General features: G+C 42.7%; 1 protein-coding gene across 1 annotated transcript in view; it reads left to right on the top strand.

Moving 5' to 3' along the window:
* The window catches only part of bean1 (brain expressed, associated with NEDD4, 1), a gene marked incomplete at both ends in the record, with an annotated part of 32972 nt that extends 11566 nt beyond the window's left edge, over positions 1–21406 (top strand). Inside the window, 3 exons of the mRNA XM_079169150.1 lie at positions 13085–13288; positions 13818–13959; positions 21028–21406. Of these exons, the coding sequence (XP_079025276.1) occupies positions 13085–13288; positions 13818–13959; positions 21028–21406 (725 nt within the window). The remainder of the gene's footprint in view (positions 1–13084; positions 13289–13817; positions 13960–21027) is intronic.
* Positions 21407–22833: the final 1427 nt, after the last annotated feature.

The raw sequence follows: 22833 nt of genomic DNA, 5'->3' as shown, positions 1-22833 counted from the left end.
CTTTGTTACTGACTTGTGGACCAATCACGTACTGTATTGCATGGAGCTTATGTGCCTTACTTAGGGGCATACTGACAGCATCGTTGTTGCTTCTGTATCGCCCCCCTGACCTCCTCTGCTGACCTCCACTGGTTGAACTTCTGACTTTGCTGCAGTGATGTACAGGTGTCCTCCAAGACCCGCCGACATCACTGCTGGGTGTGGTGAAACGGGGCCTCCTCCATTTATTCTCCTCCTAGTTTCCATTGGTAATGAAACATGATGGTTTAATGGCCAATGTCCTCCCTCCTGCAAACACCAAAGCCCTCCTGACATCTGCTCAATACAACAACAGGAAGGATCAGAGAGAGAAAAGGAAGGGGAGCGGCAAGACGGGAGGGTGTGTGTGTGTGTGTGTGTGTGTGTGTGTGTGTGTGTGTGTGTGTGTGTGTGTGTGTGTGTGTGTGTGTGTGTGTGTGTGTGTGTGTGTGTGTGTGTGTGTGTGTGTGTGTGTGAGAGAGATGTCCTCTCTGAGCCCGCTGCTGTCCTTTGACCAGGCTGTAGGAAGGTTGAGGCTGCACATGTGAGGAGATAACATCTGTCACTTTATGTCACAACTACATCCTCTGCAAAGACAAATAAGAAAAAAATGATTCTGTGCATCCTTTACTGTAAAAGCTTCTAAAACCAAAGCTTTGACGTTTAAACATCTTAGATAATAATCAGTACTGCCGTGCAAATTGGTAGTATTTAGTAAAACTCAGTAGTGCCTCCCTTACCCTTGCATATTCAATGGAAACAGGCATGTTTTACTAGAGTCCTTCTGAACGGGATATTTATAGTTAACACTGCTCACGTGTCAGAAAAGGAGGAACAACATTGTTTCTGCAAGCAGTGGAATATCTCTGGCATCCTGAGGGGTTCACATACTGGATCCTGCTGCTTCTGATCATGAACACACACACACACACACACACACACACACACACACACACACACACACACACACACACACACACACTGAGAAACACTCACTGCCTACGTTGACATGCAGTCTCATATTCCGCTGTCATTCCGAATATGACAATATTCCAAATGTGCTGCGGTTCATGTAAACACCATGACTGAATCAGGCCTTATTCTGAATGGAGCATTTTCCCATTAAAACATGTGGGACGTGTCGATATATTATTCTGGTTTTATGAATATTCTCTGAACATTTTATACAACGCATTCAGAATAAATGCGCCTTTTTTTCGGCATTTTGCGACCCGTCGAACACAGAAGAGAACGACGTCGACGTGAGATTCTCCGACACCGGTGATGGGGACGTGACACGGGGACGTTTGACATTTGACGGAATATGTACGGCTTCATGAAAACGGGAATATTAGTGGAATATTAATTTCCAATATCCATGCAAGCAGCTTATTAGGAACATTGTTGTTTTTGGAATAAGGGCACAAAACTGAATATTTGGTGCATATAAACGTCACTGAGACGGTTTATTCTCATCAACACACTCATAGGCCTAATGTATAGATTATGGAATTAATGGTTTGTTCTTATTGTCATTCAATCAACTTACAAGCTAAACCTGTGATGCTGGAGCATTCATGTACATACATTGGAGAGGAGCAAACCATTTGCCTCCAATTTGCCAAATCCAGCATTTAAATAGCAAAGTGGTAGATGCAGGCACACCTTGGAAGGTGACACTCTGATTGGTTTAATTCATGAGTTACAGCCGAACACCACACAGTATCAAACCAGCAGCAACGTCATCAACGCACACTCAAAGTTATCACAGGTTTAGATCCATTATTGTCTGTAAAGACCAGCAGAAAGGAGCTCCAGTGGCGCAATCGGTCAGCGCGCGGTACTTATAAGACAGTACGCTGCAGAGTCATGCCGAGGTTGTGAGTTCAAGCCTCACCTGGAGCATTTATATAGTTTAATCTATAACACAGTGTTAATATTACCTGTGATGTAAAGCAGCTGCTAGTCGATGGACAGTGACAAATAGTAAACACAACGTGAAACTCATCAATACAAGACAATTCTGGGGTTTTATAGAATAGTTTGAAGCTTCCTTCAAATGCTGCTCTGATTTTATTCGTACATGTCTGTTCATTATGTTTGAAGCTGGTATTTCTGCACAGTTGCAGATAAAGATCATTCAACACTGATATTAGAATAGATTCCAGTGGTGGCTACGAAAGATTGATACTTCTTTGGATTGATTGACTCCTGTGAGCCAAATATTTCCAGTAACTCCAGAGTCATCACAGGTTTCGATTCACTTTCATATGAAAGAATGCACTAAATAAGCTCCAGTGGCGCAATCGGTCAGCGCGCGGTACTTATAAGACAGTACGCTGCAGTCATGCCGAGGTTGTGAGTTCAAGCCTCACCTGGAGCATTTATATAGTTTGATATGTTTAAAGCATGGAGCTATTAACTGTACATGTTTAAACTGTTGAAATAATGGTTTATTTGCAGCAGTCAGTGGCAACAGAATAAATAAAGTGGAAATCCCGGAGTCTTCGGTTGTAAAATGTAGTTATTTGTAACTAGTTAAACTAAAATATGTTCAAACCCTTCAGTGTAGTCTGAAGCTAATCCTTTCTCTAGATCATTTAAAAAAAAAGTAAAGTAAAAGCTGCTCCCCTCTGGGACATCCTGAAAGTTCACCTCATCTCTTACAACCACACAAGAAGGAATGTGAAATAAATCCCTTCTTTCAGCTGGAATGTTAAAAGTATAATATTGTAATGGAACAATAGCAACACCAGCTGAGAGGTTAATTAGTGCAGGTCCAGTTTCAGTCTGAGGGGTTTTCAGAAAACAGGAAGAAACTTTGGTCATGACTCAGGAGAGAGAGAGCAGCAGTGTCCTTAAATCTGGAGGCGGTAAAGACGCTCGGTGCCAACCTTCCATACTTCCTCACAGCATTTATTATTACTTTTGATTCGTGTCCTTCTGTCCAGTTTATTGTGATTAGCAAAGAATCAACGTGAGGTACACAAAAGTCCTCGGCCTCATGACAGACAAAATAAAATAGTCGACGGGTCCAACAGGTCCAGTTTGGTGCCATAGACGGAGCAATCAAACAATCAAGCAACAAACTCTCAACATGCTGAAGAAATATACAGAATGAAGTTGAGTTGTTGAGCCCAGACGGCAGATCAGAGCAACGTGACGTAGTAAATCGCACGACTTTGAAAGTCGCGTGGTATAATAATTAGTATAACTCTCACCCAGGAGACCGCTGCTCACGTCTCGTGTGAAACCAAAAGTAAACGTTGACTTCATGCTCGTTCTGCAACGTTGTTACACTTCCTACATGTTACGTAAGACAGTCTGCTACGGGCTGTTGTTATTTATCCACTCTAGCCAAGTTGTTACTTTACGTTATCACGCGATGATCTTCTAACCTTAACAAAGTCACAACGTCGTTGTCCGTTCAACACTTGTCACTGTGACTTTATATATAATATTTATATTATTTAATATATTTATATTTTCTTTTCTTCCTTTTTTTGGGGGAAGGAAACTGTATTATTCTTCGGCTGCATGTCGGGGCTTTGAGAAGCGCCGGCGTGCTGTGGTGAGATGTTTTCAGTATCGCTTCAGCAGATTGGTTTAAACATCCAGCTGTGTGGTCAGACATCTGCAATGATGTTAATGCATCCTAATGAGCATGTCTGGTCTAACTGCATTGATACCGATTGTTATGTGCGACCAGCTTAATTAGCCTTCAATGTCAAACGTGATAAATGTTGTCCATTAGCTAATTAGGGTTTTAGGCTCATTTGAAACAAGTTCCTTAAACATCAAATCAGTCACCTCATGTACAGTATAACATGTTTATTTTGAGCTTTTAAACAATGAACTTTCTCCACAGTGTTTGGACAGTTAGTTTGGGGGATCTTGAGCCGTTACGTTGGCAACAACAACACTTCCTTTGCTCCACGTAAGAAAAACACACACAGGCAGCGAATGCTAGTGAATGAGAGAAACAACAAATGGGTGAAGGTCAGTGAATCAGATCCCACTCAGCTCTCCAGCCCACACACACACACACACACACACACATACACATACATACACACACACACATATACACACACACATACACACACACACACACACACACATATACACACACACATACACACACACACACACACACACACACACACATACACATACATACACACACATATACACACACACATACACACACACACACACACACACACACACACACACACATATACACACACACACACACACACACACACACACACAGCCTTGGTCTGTTTAAAATACATCAGCCAAGAAGTACAGATGTTGTAACGGTCTAAATTCTCTCCGTTGCTTCACGGTCTCTCACGGATATTTCTCTCAGCCTTTATCACACAGGATGATTATAATTCATTGATCGTCTCTTGTTTTTATACCCCGATGGTTGGTGAAGGTTGGAGTTTGTTCATCTTTGCTCAGGAGCGACGATGTGTTATTACATATACTGTAAATGAACAAAAAGCTAAATAAATGTCTGCAACAATTACAATAGTTTAAAAACCTTACTCACTGGTAATTGGGCAATAGCTGTGAGGCAATTCCCAATTGTAACTACAATTAATTGTTGTTTTAAAGCATGGTTTATATATTAACAAAGACATTAACATTAAGCTATAAGAAAAACATAACCCAAAGCAGGTGTACATTTGACTGTAAATGTGCCGCCAATTTCCTCTATTTATTAGACTGTTTAAATATCTACATTGATACGTTTTTATTCAATATTCTGTTTATTATAATATAATTCTTTATATTTGTTAATGGCAAACAGTTTTATATTGGCTTCATTTCCACCATGCAGATCATTCTTAATGACTAAACAGAGCCTGAAGACTGTTCTGACCTTGAAGAAGAAGCTGAAGTCTCAGGAGGGTTGTGTGTGTGTGTGTGTGTGTGTGTGTGTGTGTGTGTGTGTGTGTGTGTGTGTGTGTGTGTGTGTGTGTGTGTGGGGGGCAGTCCAGCTGTCAGCTTTGAAAAGAGGAAAGTCTGTAGTGGTTTGTTGGGTTGCTCTGAACGTCCCGCGACTACTGGAGCGCAGCGTGAAGGAATGTAAAGAAGGAAGGATGACCGGCTGAAGGGAGGAACGGTAGAGAGGTGGAGGAAGGAAGTGCGATGGAGGACAGAGGACACGGTCGTTTGGTGGGTGAATGACAAGTGAAGGTTCTTGCTCGTTATATATTGTAGCGTCGTCACTTTGCTGCAAGTTCTGTTCCAAATGTAAATCCAAGTGTGTTTTTTAATGAATCAATCACGACTCATCACCATGCAGCAGGTTTAATATAGTACAAATAATGAAGTAAGAAGTTAAAAATATCAAAAACAAATATCCTAAACTCAAAAATAAACAGAAACAATATCGCCTGATTAAAAAGCTAATAAAAACACAACAAAATGAAAAGTTTAGTTTTTTACAAGGCAGCGTCATTGAAACACAGAAACTGAACGGACTTGACGTTCCAGCAGATGGCGCTGCGCTCCTCATCGGACACTAAAGGAGCACGAAGTTTAAACATCGTGGCCAAACACAGTTCTCCAACCTATTTTGTACGTATATGTAGCTACATACCTCTGAGGCATTACAGCTGGCCCGAACAAACAAAACAGTGGTTTGGTCCTTTAAGACTCTTTTTTTTTTATCCCTCACTGAAAATCGACGTTTGCTCGAGTCGAGTTTGTTTGTCGCCTGTTATTGAGCGTCCTGCCCGGAGGAATTCTCTCTACCTCCGTGTCTCTGGATGTACAGTCGGGCAGCGCGATGGTATACTTCATATTGAAAAGAAGCTTGTTGTAACTCATAATGACAAGCTGTCACATTGAATCTGAGTGGCTGCTTGATGCTTCTGTATAATGTATGCAGCTAATGTACAAAGTGATGCAGCGTACGCAGCAGCAGTCAATATCACAGGCTCTTAACCTTTATAGCTTGTGACGCCTGAAATAAATGACTGCATGTGACGCCCCAATCTGGATGGACAAAACACACACACACACACACACACACACACACACACACACACACACACACACACACACACACACACACACACACACACACACACACACACACACACACACACACACACACACACACACACACACAGAATATGGGACCTATATGTTGATCTTTGAAACCAAATAGTTTTGTCTTCCTTGTGCGTTTGTCAAGAGATGAAACTTTTATTAACAAAACATAACGATTCATTCCTCAACAAGTTAACATTTACACTGTATTTACATTTAACTCGACTTTACACTGAAGACAAACCCAACTAACTGTTAAATATTAGTACTCTAATCTACTTGTTGAGCTCCACAAGCTATTTAATGAGCTATTTATATTTTTGTTGGACAAATTCTTTCTTCCTTCATTTGCTTCTCCTTCGGTTAGCTGCAGTGCATCTTTTTGCAGAATGGCTTTTGTAACTTCCAGAGAAAAGAAGGCTGCATGCAGACCGACATTAGCACTGCAGCAAAAACTGCAGCTCCGCCATTCATTACACTAAACGAGGAGGCTTTGCATCGGCGCAGAAGGAGTTCATATATCTCGTAACACATCGTCGATCATTCTGACGACGATTCATCTTATTTCTGGCCGGCATATATCAATATAACAAATCTGTTACGCGGATATCCGCCGGCTGTACTGTGTCCGATAACGGTCGTCCAGGCCAAGACGTTTTGAGAGACGACGTCTATGTTTGTTTCACAAGAAGTTTACAATCAGACGAGAGCCGATGGGTTTCGGGGATTGCATTTCAGCCAATAATGCCTCTTATAGTTGGTCAACACTACTCAGACCAGACCCAATGTGCACACATGTGGTTGGTTGGACTTCCCACTGCATTTAGTAAGAATCACCTTTTTTTGCAAAGAAAACGCCTAATTTATTGAAAACCAAAGTTGCGTAAAGTTTGCAACATCATGTCATTCGGTTTATTTATTTATAATCAGATTATTGCCATTTTTCAGAGTTGTAAAATCCCGTATCGTATTTCTGTATAAACTGGCGTGTTTTGGAATGAGACCTTTAAACTCAGGGATGCGTTACTCAAAGTGGACGTCCTGGATATTATTTCATGTGATCACACCAGTGAAGCCTGTTGCTTTGTTTTCCTCTAAAATCTTCTCTTTGTGCAGTAACTTCAACACAAAATGTCTTTTTGGTATTGAGGAACCGCCAAAAAGTGATTATTAATACATTAATACTTACTGTACAAAGAGGTACATTAGTTTTGTTTTTTATAGGTTGAGGATGTTGTATATCAATACTCCAGTAACTTAGTTTAATCAAATATTTTGCAGCCGAGTGAATTTCTTCATGAAACAAACAAAGATAGATTTCTCTTCATGGCTCGTCTCATGAAGCCAGAGTGCAGCTGTAGTTCTGCTGACAGACAGTAAAAACAACTTCTGACAAAAAATACGAAAGGTGAAAAAAAATAAAAACAACTTGAACTTCATGCACATTTAATGGCTTCTAAATGAGCCTCGGGTCAACGTCTGGGTTATATACTCGCTTTTTGTAGCTCACTATGGTATACAGTGTACGAGGTGGGCGCATGTTGAACAGTAAGCATTAGTGACAAGCTGTCAAAGTGAGTTACCACTGCTGCTGCTTCATTATATATGAACACATAGCATAGAGGCTCGTCACCACGTGGTGTAGAGGTCACTGTGTGTTTCTCATGCAGAGAACCTGCAAGCAAGAGCCCTGCTGAAGTGCTTCTGAGCACGACGCTGAATCCCTGACAAGTACAAGTCAATGCAGAAAGGCTTCAGGATGCAGTTTCACAAATAGCTGCTTGATGCTGGCTCTAAAGATTTCTTGTGATGAAGTAAATCCACAGTTTTCTCTCAAGAAATAGTCAATTCTTTGTCCTCCAGAAGTGAATGTACGGAAGCTTCTATTTATGTGCTTCAAACCCGATTAACCTACAAGACGAATGACAGGACCCTTCTGCATGCAGAACTCCGTTCTTGCTTTTTGCATGTCGTTTGTACACCATGAAGTCTGTACTGACAGCAATGTTAACACATCCGTGGGAAAGTGCAACACTCTGAACAAGTGATGTCGTATAAAATAGAAATGTGACAGAGATTGCTTTTGCAACCAGGAGACCGGTGTTTGAGAGAGTTTGTCACAAAGTGTTTGTGAAGTTCGTGACGTGTTTTTCTGTTACGTTGTTTGCATACTTATTTTACTTAGTTTACATTCTAATTTTTAAGCCCAATCATATTTTTCCTAAACCTAACTACGTGGTTGTGTTGCCTAAATGTGTATTAATGACACGTAGAAATGATCTTGCCATTTATTCTCCTTCCCTTGAAATTGGGTTGAAAAAAAGCAAAACAAACCGAAGATGGTCGCAAGTCGTCTCTCGCAGCTTCACACTGAAGGTGTCCTTCTGTCAGTCACATTGTTGGGTTTGCCAGTTACACAATAAAATGTTGTGCTGCTGTGACACTACAGTGCACAGAATATTTATGATTTACTAATGTTGGATGCCTCAAGATTTATAGCTTTCTTGTTAACCTGCATCCTTCTGTTCATTTATTGATGTATTTCATGGGTTGGGCGTGTAGGTCTAATATTTTTACAATCTCACTCGACTCATACCACACACACACACACACACACACACACACACACACACACACACACACACACACACACACACACACACACACACACACACACACACACACACACACACACACACACACACACACACACACACAAACCAGATTTCTCCCTTCTTTCTCTGCTTCCTCTCTGCAGCTGGGTCCTGCACCCTCAGGGTTTTTGAAATATAACACTATCACCATTTATAACAATCTTTTCCCTTGCTCTGTCTCCCTTCTTCCTCGCTCTCCCTGAATCATAGTGTGGCTGCCTCCCCTCTCCACCATCACTCCACTGTTTGTGTCTCTTAAAATCTCCCTCCTCTGTCTTAAATCACACTAAAGTGGAGAGAAAGAAAAGAACCAGTTTTGTCCAGTGGGCTGTAGGACAGAAGAAGCCTCTTCTTTGGGGATGAGAAGTAAACATGGCGTGGTACAAAGAAAGTATCATGAGAAAGTAATGCACTGTAAATCATATATTACTAATCAATTTGTATATCAACATAATTGTGCACCAGGACAGGTGGGTCTAAAATCACAGGACATTCACCCAGGAGACCACAGTCTGTGTCCCGTGTGAGACCAGAAGTCAACATGGATTCATTTGTCACTTAATTTCCAAACTTCAGTAACGCCACTTGCATAGTTATATTAACTCAAACCGCGATCTTTTCCTAAACCTAACCAAGTAGGAAAAAATAACGAAATAACGTTTTAATATCATACGAAATTAAGGATACGTTGAATTCCTGCATTGCATTGTGACTGGCTGAAAATGAATTCATTTTCAATTTGAAATACTTAATTTAGTTAAAGTTTAAATAAGGAACTTTCACTGTGTGTTGGTCCCTGTGGACAAAGGCTGCAGTAAAGCCGGATCTGGGTCTGTCCACGGTGGACCTGTCTCTGCTGGAGGATCTGGGTCTGTCCACGGTGGACCGGTCTCTGCTGGAGGATCTGGGTCTGTCCACGGTGGACCGGTCTCTGCTGGAGTCTGAGCTGAAGGAGTTTCTAGTGAACCTGCATGATTTCATCTGGTTTCACCAGAATCCGACCCGGTGGCCCCGATGACGAGCTTTAAGAATAACTCTATAGAAACATCTTCTCGCGGTCTCGTTTACTGATGTAGGTCATATAGAGGATCAGGATTAAACTGAGACTGGTTCAGGATCAGTCAAAAGTTCCTCAAAGAAACTTTAGAAATAAATATATACACATATATATATATGTATATATATGTGTATATGAACCTCATGGTGGTGCAAGAAGAAAGGTTAGAGGGTCTTTAAAGTCACAAGGATTCATCCTCTGGGGAGCATGACTGTCTGTACAACATTTCATGGTGATCCATCTGACAGTCGCAGAGATATTTCAGTCTGGACCAAAGTGGATCAACACTCAGACTGACATTGCCTTCCCTAGAGCCGCTAGCATGATGAGCAGACCTACCAAGATTATTATGAGAGTTTGTCTGCCGCTAGTGTGTGTGTGTGTGTGTGTGTGTGTAGGTGTGTGTGTGTGTGTGTGTGTGTAGGTGTGTGTGTGTGTGTTACAAGGGGAGCGAGGTTTATGTGAATTTAAATCTATATAAATATAGATTTCCTTCTGAGTTCTCTCTGGAGAGAACAAAAGAAAATGGAGTTTATGAGGACGAGATGAGAAGCGAAAATGAAGAGAAAATCACGTTAGAAGAGGGAGAAAGAGGAGACAAAGAAGTGTGCGAGAGACGAGAGCGAGCGAGCAGAGAGGGCTGCTGGGAATCGTTTGGGGTGAGAGAACATTTTCCTCTTCTCGGGAATCTGTGTGAAACCAAATTACTGCAGACAACAGCATTACGGACGCAGACGTTCGAGGAGGGGAAAGAGATGAGGAACGAGCAATAAGAGCGGCACTAAGAGACTGAAATGAAAACGATATTGGGAGTCATTTGATTGTTTCTCCTGCTTTATAGTCAGAGCACTGATGATGGCAGAAAACACTCTTCGCAACACAAAGGAAGCAATGTCAGAGTCAGAAATTACAAGTTTTGAGATGCATGATTGACCACGCTTGGTTACTGTTGCTCGACCTGTCGAGCTTCCACACCCAGCTCGTCAATGGGACGTTTTCAACAGTGAGAGATGTCCCAAAAAGAGATAAGAGCAGATTTCTGGATTAATAGTTGTGTAGTATTTAAGAAAAGTAGATAGAAAGGACTCCAATCTGCATTTGAGAGCTACATTCACAACTGTAAATGAAGAGACCGTTCTCATCCGTCCAAAATTAAATCACTTCATCAACATTCAAAATCACTTCATCCTTGATTCCAAGTTTGTGCCAAATCTGAAGATATCCCCTCCAGGGTTCCCTGAGATATCACGCTCACGAGAGTGGAACGTAACTGTTCATTCAATGTGCAAAATGAGTGCGGTGGATGTGTTGTGCATTTCAGTAAAACAAGTTGTAGATGCATGAAACGTGAAGGAATGATGTCTACTCACACTGCGGGGGCCTCGTGATCACTGGATTGTTTTGGTGACTTCTAATATCTTAATTAGGATGTTAAACATATTTAAAGCCAAAACGTGACGATCCGTGGCCTCCAGGAAAAGTGTTTCCTGATCTGAACTATTTAGTCGGCCGGTGAAAAAAAGGGGGGAAGGACTCACATGCAGACAAAAGCGTAATACGGCAGGAATGAGTGAAACTAGGCCGGTTATATACGGCTGGACTGATGAGGGGAAGTGGAAACAGGTGAGCAGGTGAACGAGAGAGTCAGGTGACTTGGACAGGTGGGAAAGTCTGAGGGCATCTGGTGGATGGATGGAGGATGGCAGTGCAGGGTGTTTGGTAACGGTTGAACAGTAAGGAGTCCTTTGTCATCATGGTTACATTGATAAACACTTGGTTAAGGTCAGGAAACGACAGCAGCACATGTCGTTAATGTAAAACACTTCCTTGGCCTAACTGCTTTAAAAAAATTTGATTTTTTAATTAACTTCCTGCTTTGAGTATCACATGACCTGAGGTCTAGAATTGAAATATGCGACTCCACGCAGCTCTGTGCTCTTCATATCTACGAAGGAAACGTCACGGTTTGTGTCGCATACAATATAGAGGGCACGAAGAACAACATCCCAACACTCTAAAAGCAAAAAGGCACATTACAGCGTCCTCTCTCAGCTGTGATGTGAATGAAGACAGACAGATAGCGACCGGCAGTGAGACGGATAAAGAGGTAGACAGGCAGAGCAAACAGACGGATGAGACATTAAATAGAAATGGAGAGGAACAGGATCGTTCTGTAATCTAATGATGATGACTTAGAGACCGTGTGTGCGCGCGTGTGTGTGTGTGTGTGTGTGTGTTGACTTTAGCTCTAATTATCTGTCACACACACTGAAATGGAATAAGTCCTCAGGGAACGAGAGCTGGAAAGAGAAGCAGAGAGAAGACGGAGTGGGTAAGATGGGTGCGGTGCAAGTCAGCCGTTACGCAACACGACCCCCCCGGTGCACCGCCGCCATAAGGACGGACGGAAAGACGCACAGATGGTTCATTTGTTTATTATACCTTTTGAGTTTTATTGATTGATTTATGGATAAGTCACTTAATGTCCTCCATAAATGTCAGCGCACTAATTGATTAATTCAAGCAAAAATATATACGTGTTAATTAAGAGACGGAATCAGTGAGTAGCAGGTGAACATAGTGTGATAGATCAAAGTGTAAGATGATTTATTATTGCTAAGATTCATTTTGTATATTTCCTTAAAAGAGAAAATGTACATATTGCAATTAATGGCCACTGTGTATTTATATACTGTATACACGGTGCACCTGTAGCATTGCTTATGGTTGGGAATGGACAGATTTTGCAGTTTAGCAACTACGGAATGAGTGCTTCAGTTAGTTTAACACAAACTATGAACTGTACGCTACCTTAAAGTTAATGGTACAGTTTGAATTAATTTAACCGAAATCTTAAGAACCAAACTTATTTGTCTCCAGGCCGGCTGTTCTCCGGTCAGATGGTGTTTAACTACGGTCGGCATCCAGCAAAACTCAGCACAATGAGAGAAATCACTTTTTGAAGTCGGGTGCTTTTTCCACTCTCGTTTTTCATCTCGGACGGTCCTGCTAAAATGTGAGGCGTGTAGAGTGAAAAATGTTTTACAAAATTACAAAAAGACGCCTCAGGCTTCAAAGTAGACATCAAAGTGGACCAAGTTACACATAAAAGGCCGTCAAGGTGCTCTGGCTTTACCCTCGTCCTGTAAGTAGCTGTAAGAATAACCGGCTTTGCAGCAACTACAGAGATTTCCCTCAGGGTTTGGAGGAGACCAAAGCGGAGCTCAAAGCGGTGAATATTGGACTCATGAACATACATGTTCCCTCCTCCATCTCTCCGCAGTGAGCTCAAACCAGAGCCATGGGGAGTACCCGGACTGCCGGGGTGAGAGGGAGTCGGGAGGGGAGGCGTCTCTCCTGGTGTCTCCGCTGGTGGTGGCGGGGATCGTTATAGGTCTGGTCCTCTTCCTCTCCTGCATCACCATCATCGTCGGCAGCCTGCGCAAAGACAGTCGACTCCGAAACCCGCACCTCCGAGCGAGCTACGGTCAGTCCTGCGTGTGAACTTCCCGACTAACTGAACACGATGAAGCATTCGGTTCATCTCAGGTTTGACTGGAGCTGTTACAGCAACACACATGAACCACAGACTGAAGTCATTACAAGTCATCAGAGCGTGAGAATAGAAACAGGTACGCTGTGTTGTAGCATGTAACGCTCTGTGGCCCGTTTATTCAGGTTCTTTCTCACATAACTGCTGAAATACCCCGACACATTGTTCTTGCTCATGTTGGTCTGGAAACACCTACACATCTTCACACACGCATCTTGCTTCCAAAAATCTTCAGCAGGTTTTCAGTTTCTCCAGAGAATGTAAATATATATTTTCCAAATTGAACAATAGCTGCTGCCAGGAAAACACGAAATGACCGAATCCTTTTAATCGTCCTTTGAAATGATTCTAATATGTTGTTGCCTCTTTGTATACAAATATCACATGTACATGAAATATGTGCACAAGATAAAAAAAATAAAACTCTCAATTAAAATGTGTCTTTTCCTTCATGTCTCTGCAGGTCTGGATGGTTTTTCCTACGGAGGCTCAGTAGGAGAACTGAGATCTACCTGCTTAGAAGACTTTCCTCCTGGTTTAGACTTTGATTCGTACAGAGAGACTCTGTCACAAGTCAACAACCTGTACCCCGACTCACCGCCGCGGTAAGAACCTGTGTGAATCTGTTGCAACAGTAAAATACTCCAGCCTGTGCTCTCTCCCCCAGGGTGCCAAAACACCAACACTAGGGCATGTGGCCCTCTGCGTCCTCGACACACAAGGATTACTTCATCATCTGCATGAGACGTGCTTCCTTGCGGGTATTTTCTGTTTACAGACGGACAGTGTTGGTTTTGGACCAAGTCTCGGTGAGCTAAAATATTCAGAAAAAGAATCAAAATCTCAAGCCTGTCCTCATCCATCAATAGCTACAGTCTGTTTAAAGACACTCCTCCTTTTTGCCAATTATGTCAAATGTCAAATCTAAAACATAACTGACCATTCAGACGTGTCCCCCAGTGCTCTCTGTCCACTAGGCTTGACCCTTCTTCAGTGGTGATTCATTTATTGGAGAGCACTGCTACCTTTGGTGCCCTTTGTGAGGGTGCAGCAATGAGCGCTTGTGCACTCTGTGTATATGTGTGTGTGTGTGTGTGTGTGTGTGTGTGTGTGTGTGTGTGTGTGTGTGTGAGAGAGAATGCGAGAAAGAAAGAGCTCGCTAAAGGCCAATGTCATGGTGTTTTTGATCTAAATGTCAGCTGGTCTAATTGGCAACTTTAATAATTCACATACATCCCTCCCCTGCAGAGTGTGTGTGTGTGTGTGTGTGTGTGTGTGTGTGTGTGTGTGTGTGTGTGTGTGTGTGTGTGTGTGTGTGTGTGTGTGTGTGTGTGTGTGTGTGTGTAGGTGTGTGTGTGTGTGTGCGCTTCATTCTCCTGCTGGCTCTGCTGTAGAAACATTCACTCACTTAACCCAAATGAATCGATCGAAGGTTGGATAGCATCTTATCTTTTCTTTTTGTTCATTAAAAGAGTTCATTACTGACTTAGACAGTTATCTGACTTTCCGAGGTCCGCGGTCACCAGCTGCACATTTCAAACTTAACAACTTTCAGCATCAATATGGGGAGAGGGGGGTAATTAAATGCTAATAATACTATTGATTATTTCAATTAAGTTTCTGAGAATTCATGTTTGTGTCAGTTCGGTATTACAGATCTAAATACTACAATACCTGCATAGTGTTCAGCAGGAGAGCCTCATTTAAAAGATGAAGCAAGTAAAAAGGTGCATTTAGTTCAACAGCAAACATAACAAAACATTGTGTTATAGTTGATGAATTCATCTGACATTGAGCCACAATGTGAAAGTTAAACCAGTTGATGGTTTTTACAAAGCGTGATCTTGAGATTCAGCTCTTTGAGTTTCTTACAGCGTGTTCGTCTTTTGGTTTGGTTTCCAACCAAAATAGCACCCAAAGAAATAAATACAGAATGACCTGAAAATGTGAAGTGATGCCACTCATAGACTCAAAGTAATGGACATAGTTTTGAAGTTCGGCTGACTGTATTTGGACTCTGTATGAGTGACGTAGAGACGCCACATACGGCTCTGATAGAGAGATGTCAACCACAAGGCAGCCCCGCCCTAAATCACAGCCTGCTTTATGGTGTAGAGAAGAAGGTGCAACGAGAGCCGGTCAAACCAGAAATAGTGGAAAATCACGTAGAAAACAAGAAGGAAACACGGAGTTTAAGTTTATTACCGATTCTGATCACGGAACCATATATTTCTCACTGCGGTTGCTCAGTTTCAGGATCATCCAAGCCTCCATACGTGATACTCTGATAGGTGGATATTGATTAATGCTGATTTAATTAATAGCGTTGCACATTCACATTCGTCATGTCGAAACCTGAGGCTGAAGCTCTGTGCCGGGGTTGTGATCTGGGGACCAAACCAACGCTCATGTTCTTGGTGCGTAACACAGACAAAGTGCTTTTTTTGCTGAAAGATGCATCATCGGTGGGTGATTACACCTGGTCAGCAGCAGGGTTTATGTTTGCTGCGATGCTGCAGGGGTCCTATGTGGGCCAAGAAAACGTTCCCGTGCACTATTACAGCTCCCGCAAGACGTGAGATGAATCCATTCATAATGTTTATGAGATATACCGAAGCTGCTAATTAGTGGTACGGGGCAGAAAACCTCAACACAGTGTTTGTCCTCACTTCAACTCGAGCGGCAGGAACATGAGAGTAACAGTAAATGCAGAGGAAGAGGAGAGGAAGAGGAGAGGAAGAGGAGAGCTAGCTAGCTACGTCAGCGCTCTGGCAGAGAACCAGAGCGTTCTGGACGGCCTGTGTGAGAGCCGGACTTTCTGGCCCGGACGATGGGATGCCAGCCAACACACACACACACACACACACACACACACACACACACACACACACACGCATACATACATACACAACGCACATTTTGTTTACCATAATGCTGACAAGTCGTTTTTTTGTACCCTGTCAACAAGCAGGTAGTTGCAGTCATGTGATAATCCTGCAGGGTGGGTGGGTGTGTGTGTGTGTGTGTGTGTGTGTGTGTGTGTGTGTGTGTGTGTGTGTGTGTGTGTGTGTGTGTGTGTGTGTGTGTGTGTGTGTGTGTGTGTGTGTGTGTGTGTGTGTGTGTGTGTGTGTGTGTGTGTGTGTGTGTGTGTTTTAGGCCACAGATGGTTGAGGAAAACTCAGAGAACTCAGATCATCAGCTCACCTACTGAGACAGTGATGCTTCCGACACAAACAAACAAACACACACACACACACACACACACACACACACACACACACACACACACACACACACACACACACACACACACACACACACACACACACACACACACACACACACACTTTGTCTTCCAGAAAAACTTGCGCTCATGGATCAGCTGCTCACCTGTGGAGACTGAAAGCTTCTGCTTCCTCTCAGAGAGAAGCCGGGCGAGCTTTGGCTCACACACACACACACGCATACACCCACACACACCATATGCTCTATGCTGTAGCTGAAGTCGTCCGGTGTCCGGCTCTGTAGAGCGTCACAACCGAAGCATGAAAACATGCCAGAGGTCCTCCCTTTCATGACCCATCTGACTCAGACGTCCTTCTCTATCGTACGTTTTTGTGGTTTCACCCAAACAGATAAATGTCTACTTGATTATGTTCCCGAGGCAACTTTTACTTCCAACTATTTACATTTCATGATGGCCTTAACACCACTGCCTCGGCCTGCATGGAACTTATCATCATTTGTTACCCCGTCACTGAGCAATAACATCCTTAACTGACCAACTAATTAACAAATGTTGTTTTAAGTGTCGCTTTACATGATCTCCAACAGAAACAGGCAGCACACAGAAACACAGACGGACGGATAAACACAAGCAGTCGTGCAACTCCCTGCCCGTGTCTCAGAGGAGACAAATTATTATCACTCAGCCACACCTAGCTAACACACTCACTCACACACACACGTGTTAGCAGAACACACATACGTGTAAAACAACACACTCATTATGAGGTTTCTGCAGAAACACACAGGCAGCAGGAGGTCTCAGGGGAACAGAGGAGCCTGTAACTCCTGAGAGACCAAAGACACAGGGATCCTCAGTGTGTTACAACACCTCTGAAACACCCAGCGCGCGCGCACACACACGCACGCGCACACACACACACACACACACACACACACACACACACACACACACACACACACACACACACACACACACACACACACACACACACACACACACACACACACACACACACACACAGTCTCCAATTATCAACTCAACATGCCTGATATTCATGCAAATGTTCAAGGTCAGTTTTCCCAGAGAATAAGTGTAAAGGGAGTACGTGTGTGTACAAAAAATAATAACTTTGATTGTAAAAGCGTTTTATAAATTGAGTTTACAAAGTGCGTCGACAGACAAAAGAAAGCTCAACAGTGAGGCCCAACAAAAGCAAGACAAGGTCACTTTTAAACCCCGATAAAACAGTACAATAGATTAAACATTAAAACCAAATAAAGAACAAATACAAATATAATACAAATACTCGCAATGGGAAAGCAGTCTGTCGCCTATTCTAAGCGGGTTTTCCCGCGTTTAAAAACATACATATTCTAATAGAAAAAGGGTAGACGATATATATGTATATACGTATAGGTGGGTGGGTGAGTGAGTGAGTGAGTGAGTGAGTGAGTGAGTGAGTGAGTGAGTGAGTGAGTGAGTGAGTGAGAGAGAGAGAGAGAGAGAGCAGTGGACATTCTTTTTTTCTGGCCGAGCCTAATCCTCACATCCAGGATAAAATAGCTTCTTTCTTTCACGCAAAACACACACATTGAACAGGAAACCACAGAAACACACTCAAAAGTCGCTGCTGGCAAGTGGGCACAAACACACACACACACACACACACACACACACATGCACATGCACAAAGGTGTGTTGAAGGAGACAGAAAGGGCAAAAAGAAGGAAAGAGGACACGGTATAACACGCACTTTGGTGGTACCAGACTGATATAATTAACCACTGCACTGATTGAGTTATACTGATTTACTGCTTCCTGTGGCCCCATCATCAGCTACCATTACATCCACACACACACACACACACACTATAATTCTATTTAGTTTCTATATTCCATTGTTTCTCTTCTCTCTGGCTGTTGATGTTGGTAGAAAGCTGCTGGAGGAGTTCATCAGGGCAGCGTTTGTTGGCACTTTGTCAAAACAGCAAAGGAGGCCGCAGCCTTGATCAAATCTCGCATATTTATACTCGATGGTGAAACATCTAACATTTTAACATCCAAAAGTATGTCAAACTAAATGTTACCATGCAAACAACTTCTAAAAAAAACAAACCATGAAGAGTCTTACATCGTGTGCAGCTGCATCAGATTTTTGCAGGATTGACAGAGCTGCTGGGGTGACGAGCAGCAGAGTTTAAGGGAAATGTGGCCTTGGATCAGGAAGAATAAGCAACAGTTACAATGTGTCAAAATGATCTTTCCCATGCGGCCTCATTTGTGAACAGTAACCCGTGTGAGGGGGCTTTATAGACTGACGCACATAAAGCGGACGACTTTATTTTCATGTTGCAATTTGCTTTTTGTTGAGATGGTTTTTGAAAACGTTCCTCATCTACATTGAAATCACAAGTTATCGACCATTTATGAGTCCACAGCAAATATTAAAAAAACAATAGAAAATGGTCATTACAGTCAAAAACCAGATATTTTAAAATGCTACAAAGCCAGAGTAACATTTCATTTTCTCTAAATGTTGAGCTGCATTTTCGAAGAAGTTTTCTGAAAGCTGGACTTTGTCTCCCCCCTGTGGCGGTGGGAGTAACTACACGAACACTGTTGCATGCCTGCAGGTGAGCTCTCCGCGTTACTCCTCGTCCCCCAGGAGGGTTCGTCCTCGTGGTCCATCGCTGTCTTTTAAAAGAAAGAGTTTCTCTTTTATCTGGCGCATCCACTCCAGAAGCTTCTGTCCGCCGTATCCTCCTGTAGCTGCTGCTCCGTCTCACTCGTCTCTCGCCCCTTTAGCTCTGGCTGGTTGATGTGAAACACATCACCAGAGTGCCACCGTGGGGGAAGTCGGCATGGACACCAGACACCACAACACACCGGTATCCTGCTAAACACAGAGAGCTCTTCCCATGTGATGAACAGCACTGTTTGAATTCATCCGGCAGGAAAATTGAGTGCGACGGACGCTCATTCATATGTCAAAGACCCGAAGTTTGCTATTTCACAAAACGGTGTATACAGCAGGCACAGCAGTGCAGTTTATTGTGGGCAACAGAGAAACCAGTCTTCTAAACCAAAGACCGCGTTCGGCCTTCTGTGGTGTCACTGACTTCTCACCCGCTCCCGGCATGCTGCTCTGTAACTGGACCTGGACCTCTGACCTCTCAAACACCAAAAGAGGAACGTCCTGAGGGGAGTATCACAGGGCCACATGCAGGGACAAGACAAAGGTCAAATGAAACTGTGTAACGGGGATATTCTCTGCACACATTTTAAAATAATAAACATACAACAGTATGTGCAGCGCCGCATTCGTGTAAGTTACCAGCACAGCTGATTTGGGTTTGTGGGGTCCAATATATCATACACATGGATGTGTGCAAAGGAGTGGGCGTGGAAGCAAGAAAGGCATTGGATATTTATTTTCAGATGTTGTTTTAGTTACATAAAACGTTTCTCTTTCTGTCAGTGTGGAGCGGCAGATGAAGCTGGAGAGCTATCAGCACATAATGTATAATAGAGTTAAAGTAGTATAAAGTAGTGAACACACACAGTTGTATACTTTATGAGCAGGAGCAGCGGGGTTCTATTCAGAAGATGAAAGAGCTGCAAACTGGGATGAGATACTGGATCCAGGACTAGAACATCCCCCCCCCCCCACTGTAAAACTCACATTTTAAAAGGCTTCTTTTAATAATATTCACCGATATCCCTAAATGCAAACATAGGAGTCTCCTGGATAAATGATACTATTGATGTTGATCCAGTTTTATTATATAAGCTTAGCTTCTGTTTCAAATATCTAAACATAAAAAAGAAATCTATGAAATAGTAATGTTCTAGTCAAAATGTATTGAAAAATAGATAAACAATGTTTTTATTTAACGAAATATTCAGCTTTAATCCATATTTGTTGGCTTTCAGCCTTTCAAAAACAAAATGTTCACTGTGGTCAAAAAACTGTTTACTCTACCGCATTAACGGTGTAGTCTAACAGAACCATACATTTGACATATTTGACAATCATACTTTATCATATTTTACAGCACAACTTTCTCATCCAGAAGGAAGTTCTTGTGCCAGAGTTTCATTAAAGATTCCAATAGAAGAAGAAGAACATATGAACAATAGAATAACAATTATTTAGGGTAAAATAAATAATACTATAACAGCAATAAGTGTAAGGTAAATAAATAAAGTAAAAAAACTAGATAGTAAAATACAACGACAAAGTAAAACTATAACGTGTATCAGAAGTGATGCTAACACCAGCACCAGGAAACTAAAACAGAAAAGTCATTTTGTCAATGATATTGAAACACGTTGCCAACATACAAGCCAGAAATAAAGTGACGTAACATGTTGGTTCCACCACAGCACCGACCGTTTCCTTCTTCTGTGTTTACCTCCGTAGGTACGATGAGTGTGTCGGCCCAGGTTCGCCTCAGATCTACATCCCTTCAGATGACCCGCCTCCTTACTCCCTGTTGGACCCCTGTCAGAGAGGGGCGGAGCAGCAGCCGGACTACACCGGTCAGGATCCCTCTCCGTACTACGGAGAGGCCTCGGCCGGTGCCGCCTGGTTCTCCCCCTCCCACTACCCGCTGGGACTACGGGAGCACCAGCACATCGCCTCCATCTCCTTCCCGCTGGAGGCGGCGCCGCCGTACGAGTTGGTGCTGGCCGAGCAGGGACAGCACCTCCCTCTCGGGCCGTGTAACCTTTACAAACACCAATCGGAGAGGGGGGACGATGGCAACTCCCAGCAGCTGGGGGCGAACCACATCTTGTAGGGACAATTAATTAGTTTCTTTCACCTAGCACTGCTGGTTGTCCCCCGGTTGAATTAAACAAAAAAAAACACTTGTGAAATGGGGCACACGATGGCTGTTAGGAGCAGATGTGACACCAAACTGTGGACACTAATGAGATGTCACACACACACACACACACACACACACACACACACACACACACACACACATAAGGCTGAAAATTAGTCAGCTCCTCGGTGGACTGAAATGAAGCCGGAACTCCAGTTTCTTGACAAGATCAAAAAAACACTCACTAGTTTGCGTTTTTTCTGAAAGGACGGCTTCTCTTACACAAAAAGGTTTGTGTCGTCCCAGTGATGCTTCCTCGGACAAAAAGACTCCCGTCCATCCCATAAGAACACCATCGTCTCGTTAGATGTTCTGCCTGTTCATCTCTCTTTGTTGGAGGAGGACGGATCACGAAGAGTCGTGTTTGGGGTTTAAGGCCGCTACGATGCTAACATCTATTCATCGACGACGACCGAAGAAGAAGGACTGAAACAATATCAATGTGGTTTTTAGTGGAGTAGTTAGAGCACTCGGAGTCCTCCCCTCCTCTGATCCTCACCTGTCAGTCTATTTAAACGATGTTTTGGATGAGAGTAGAATTACCACAGCACCACTGCTGATCTCCAGTGGTAGTAGTGCTACATGTGGTGATAGAAAACTAGTTAGGAAACTACCTGGACAGGAAGAGAAGGCGCTCTGATGATGTCATGGAAGTCGTTGTCACCAGAGAGGGAACTTGTCCACTGTTGTATAAATTTGCCATGACTCCTTCTATCAAGGGCTTTGGTTTTTAACATGTATATAAATATAAATATTCTGTAACCGGACCCCAGCAGCAACATGTAGCTCGGCGCCCTCGTCCTCCTGACGAGGTCGGGTCGATGCAACTCAGAAGTTACACATTAAACTGTAGATCTCAACACTCTGTTTACTGGAGAGATGGAGGCTTCGGACTTTTCTATTTTTCCTCTTCGTTTCGCGCTCATGAAAGAATTAACCTTTTTGTTTTTGTTTTTCTTATTGCACTTCGTAACACGTGGAAGCAACACCTGGATCTGAATGACATAACTCATTAGAATGCTAATTAAGGAAAGAGGCGAATGTAAACACTCACTTTACCCGATTCATGTGTGAATCAAAGATGTTAACAGAGTGACAGGAATAACAACGTGTACTGCTATTTTCAATATTGATTCATCTTCCAAGTAATAGATTAAATGCTTGGGTCTATAAAACGCCAGAAAATAGGGAAGAATGTTTAGTTTACTTTCACAATTGAGGATTTAAAAATTGACTTGTATGAATAATCAATTATGAAAATGGTGTCCGATTCATTTTCTGTTGATCTACTAATTCATTCATCGACAAATTGTTTCCATTCTATTGTAAACAAATTA

Source organism: Pholis gunnellus, assembly GCF_910591455.1.
Source record: "Pholis gunnellus genome assembly, chromosome: 11".
Taxonomy (NCBI): Eukaryota; Metazoa; Chordata; class Actinopteri; order Perciformes; family Pholidae; genus Pholis; species Pholis gunnellus.
This window is presented reverse-complemented; position numbering and strand designations above follow the sequence as displayed.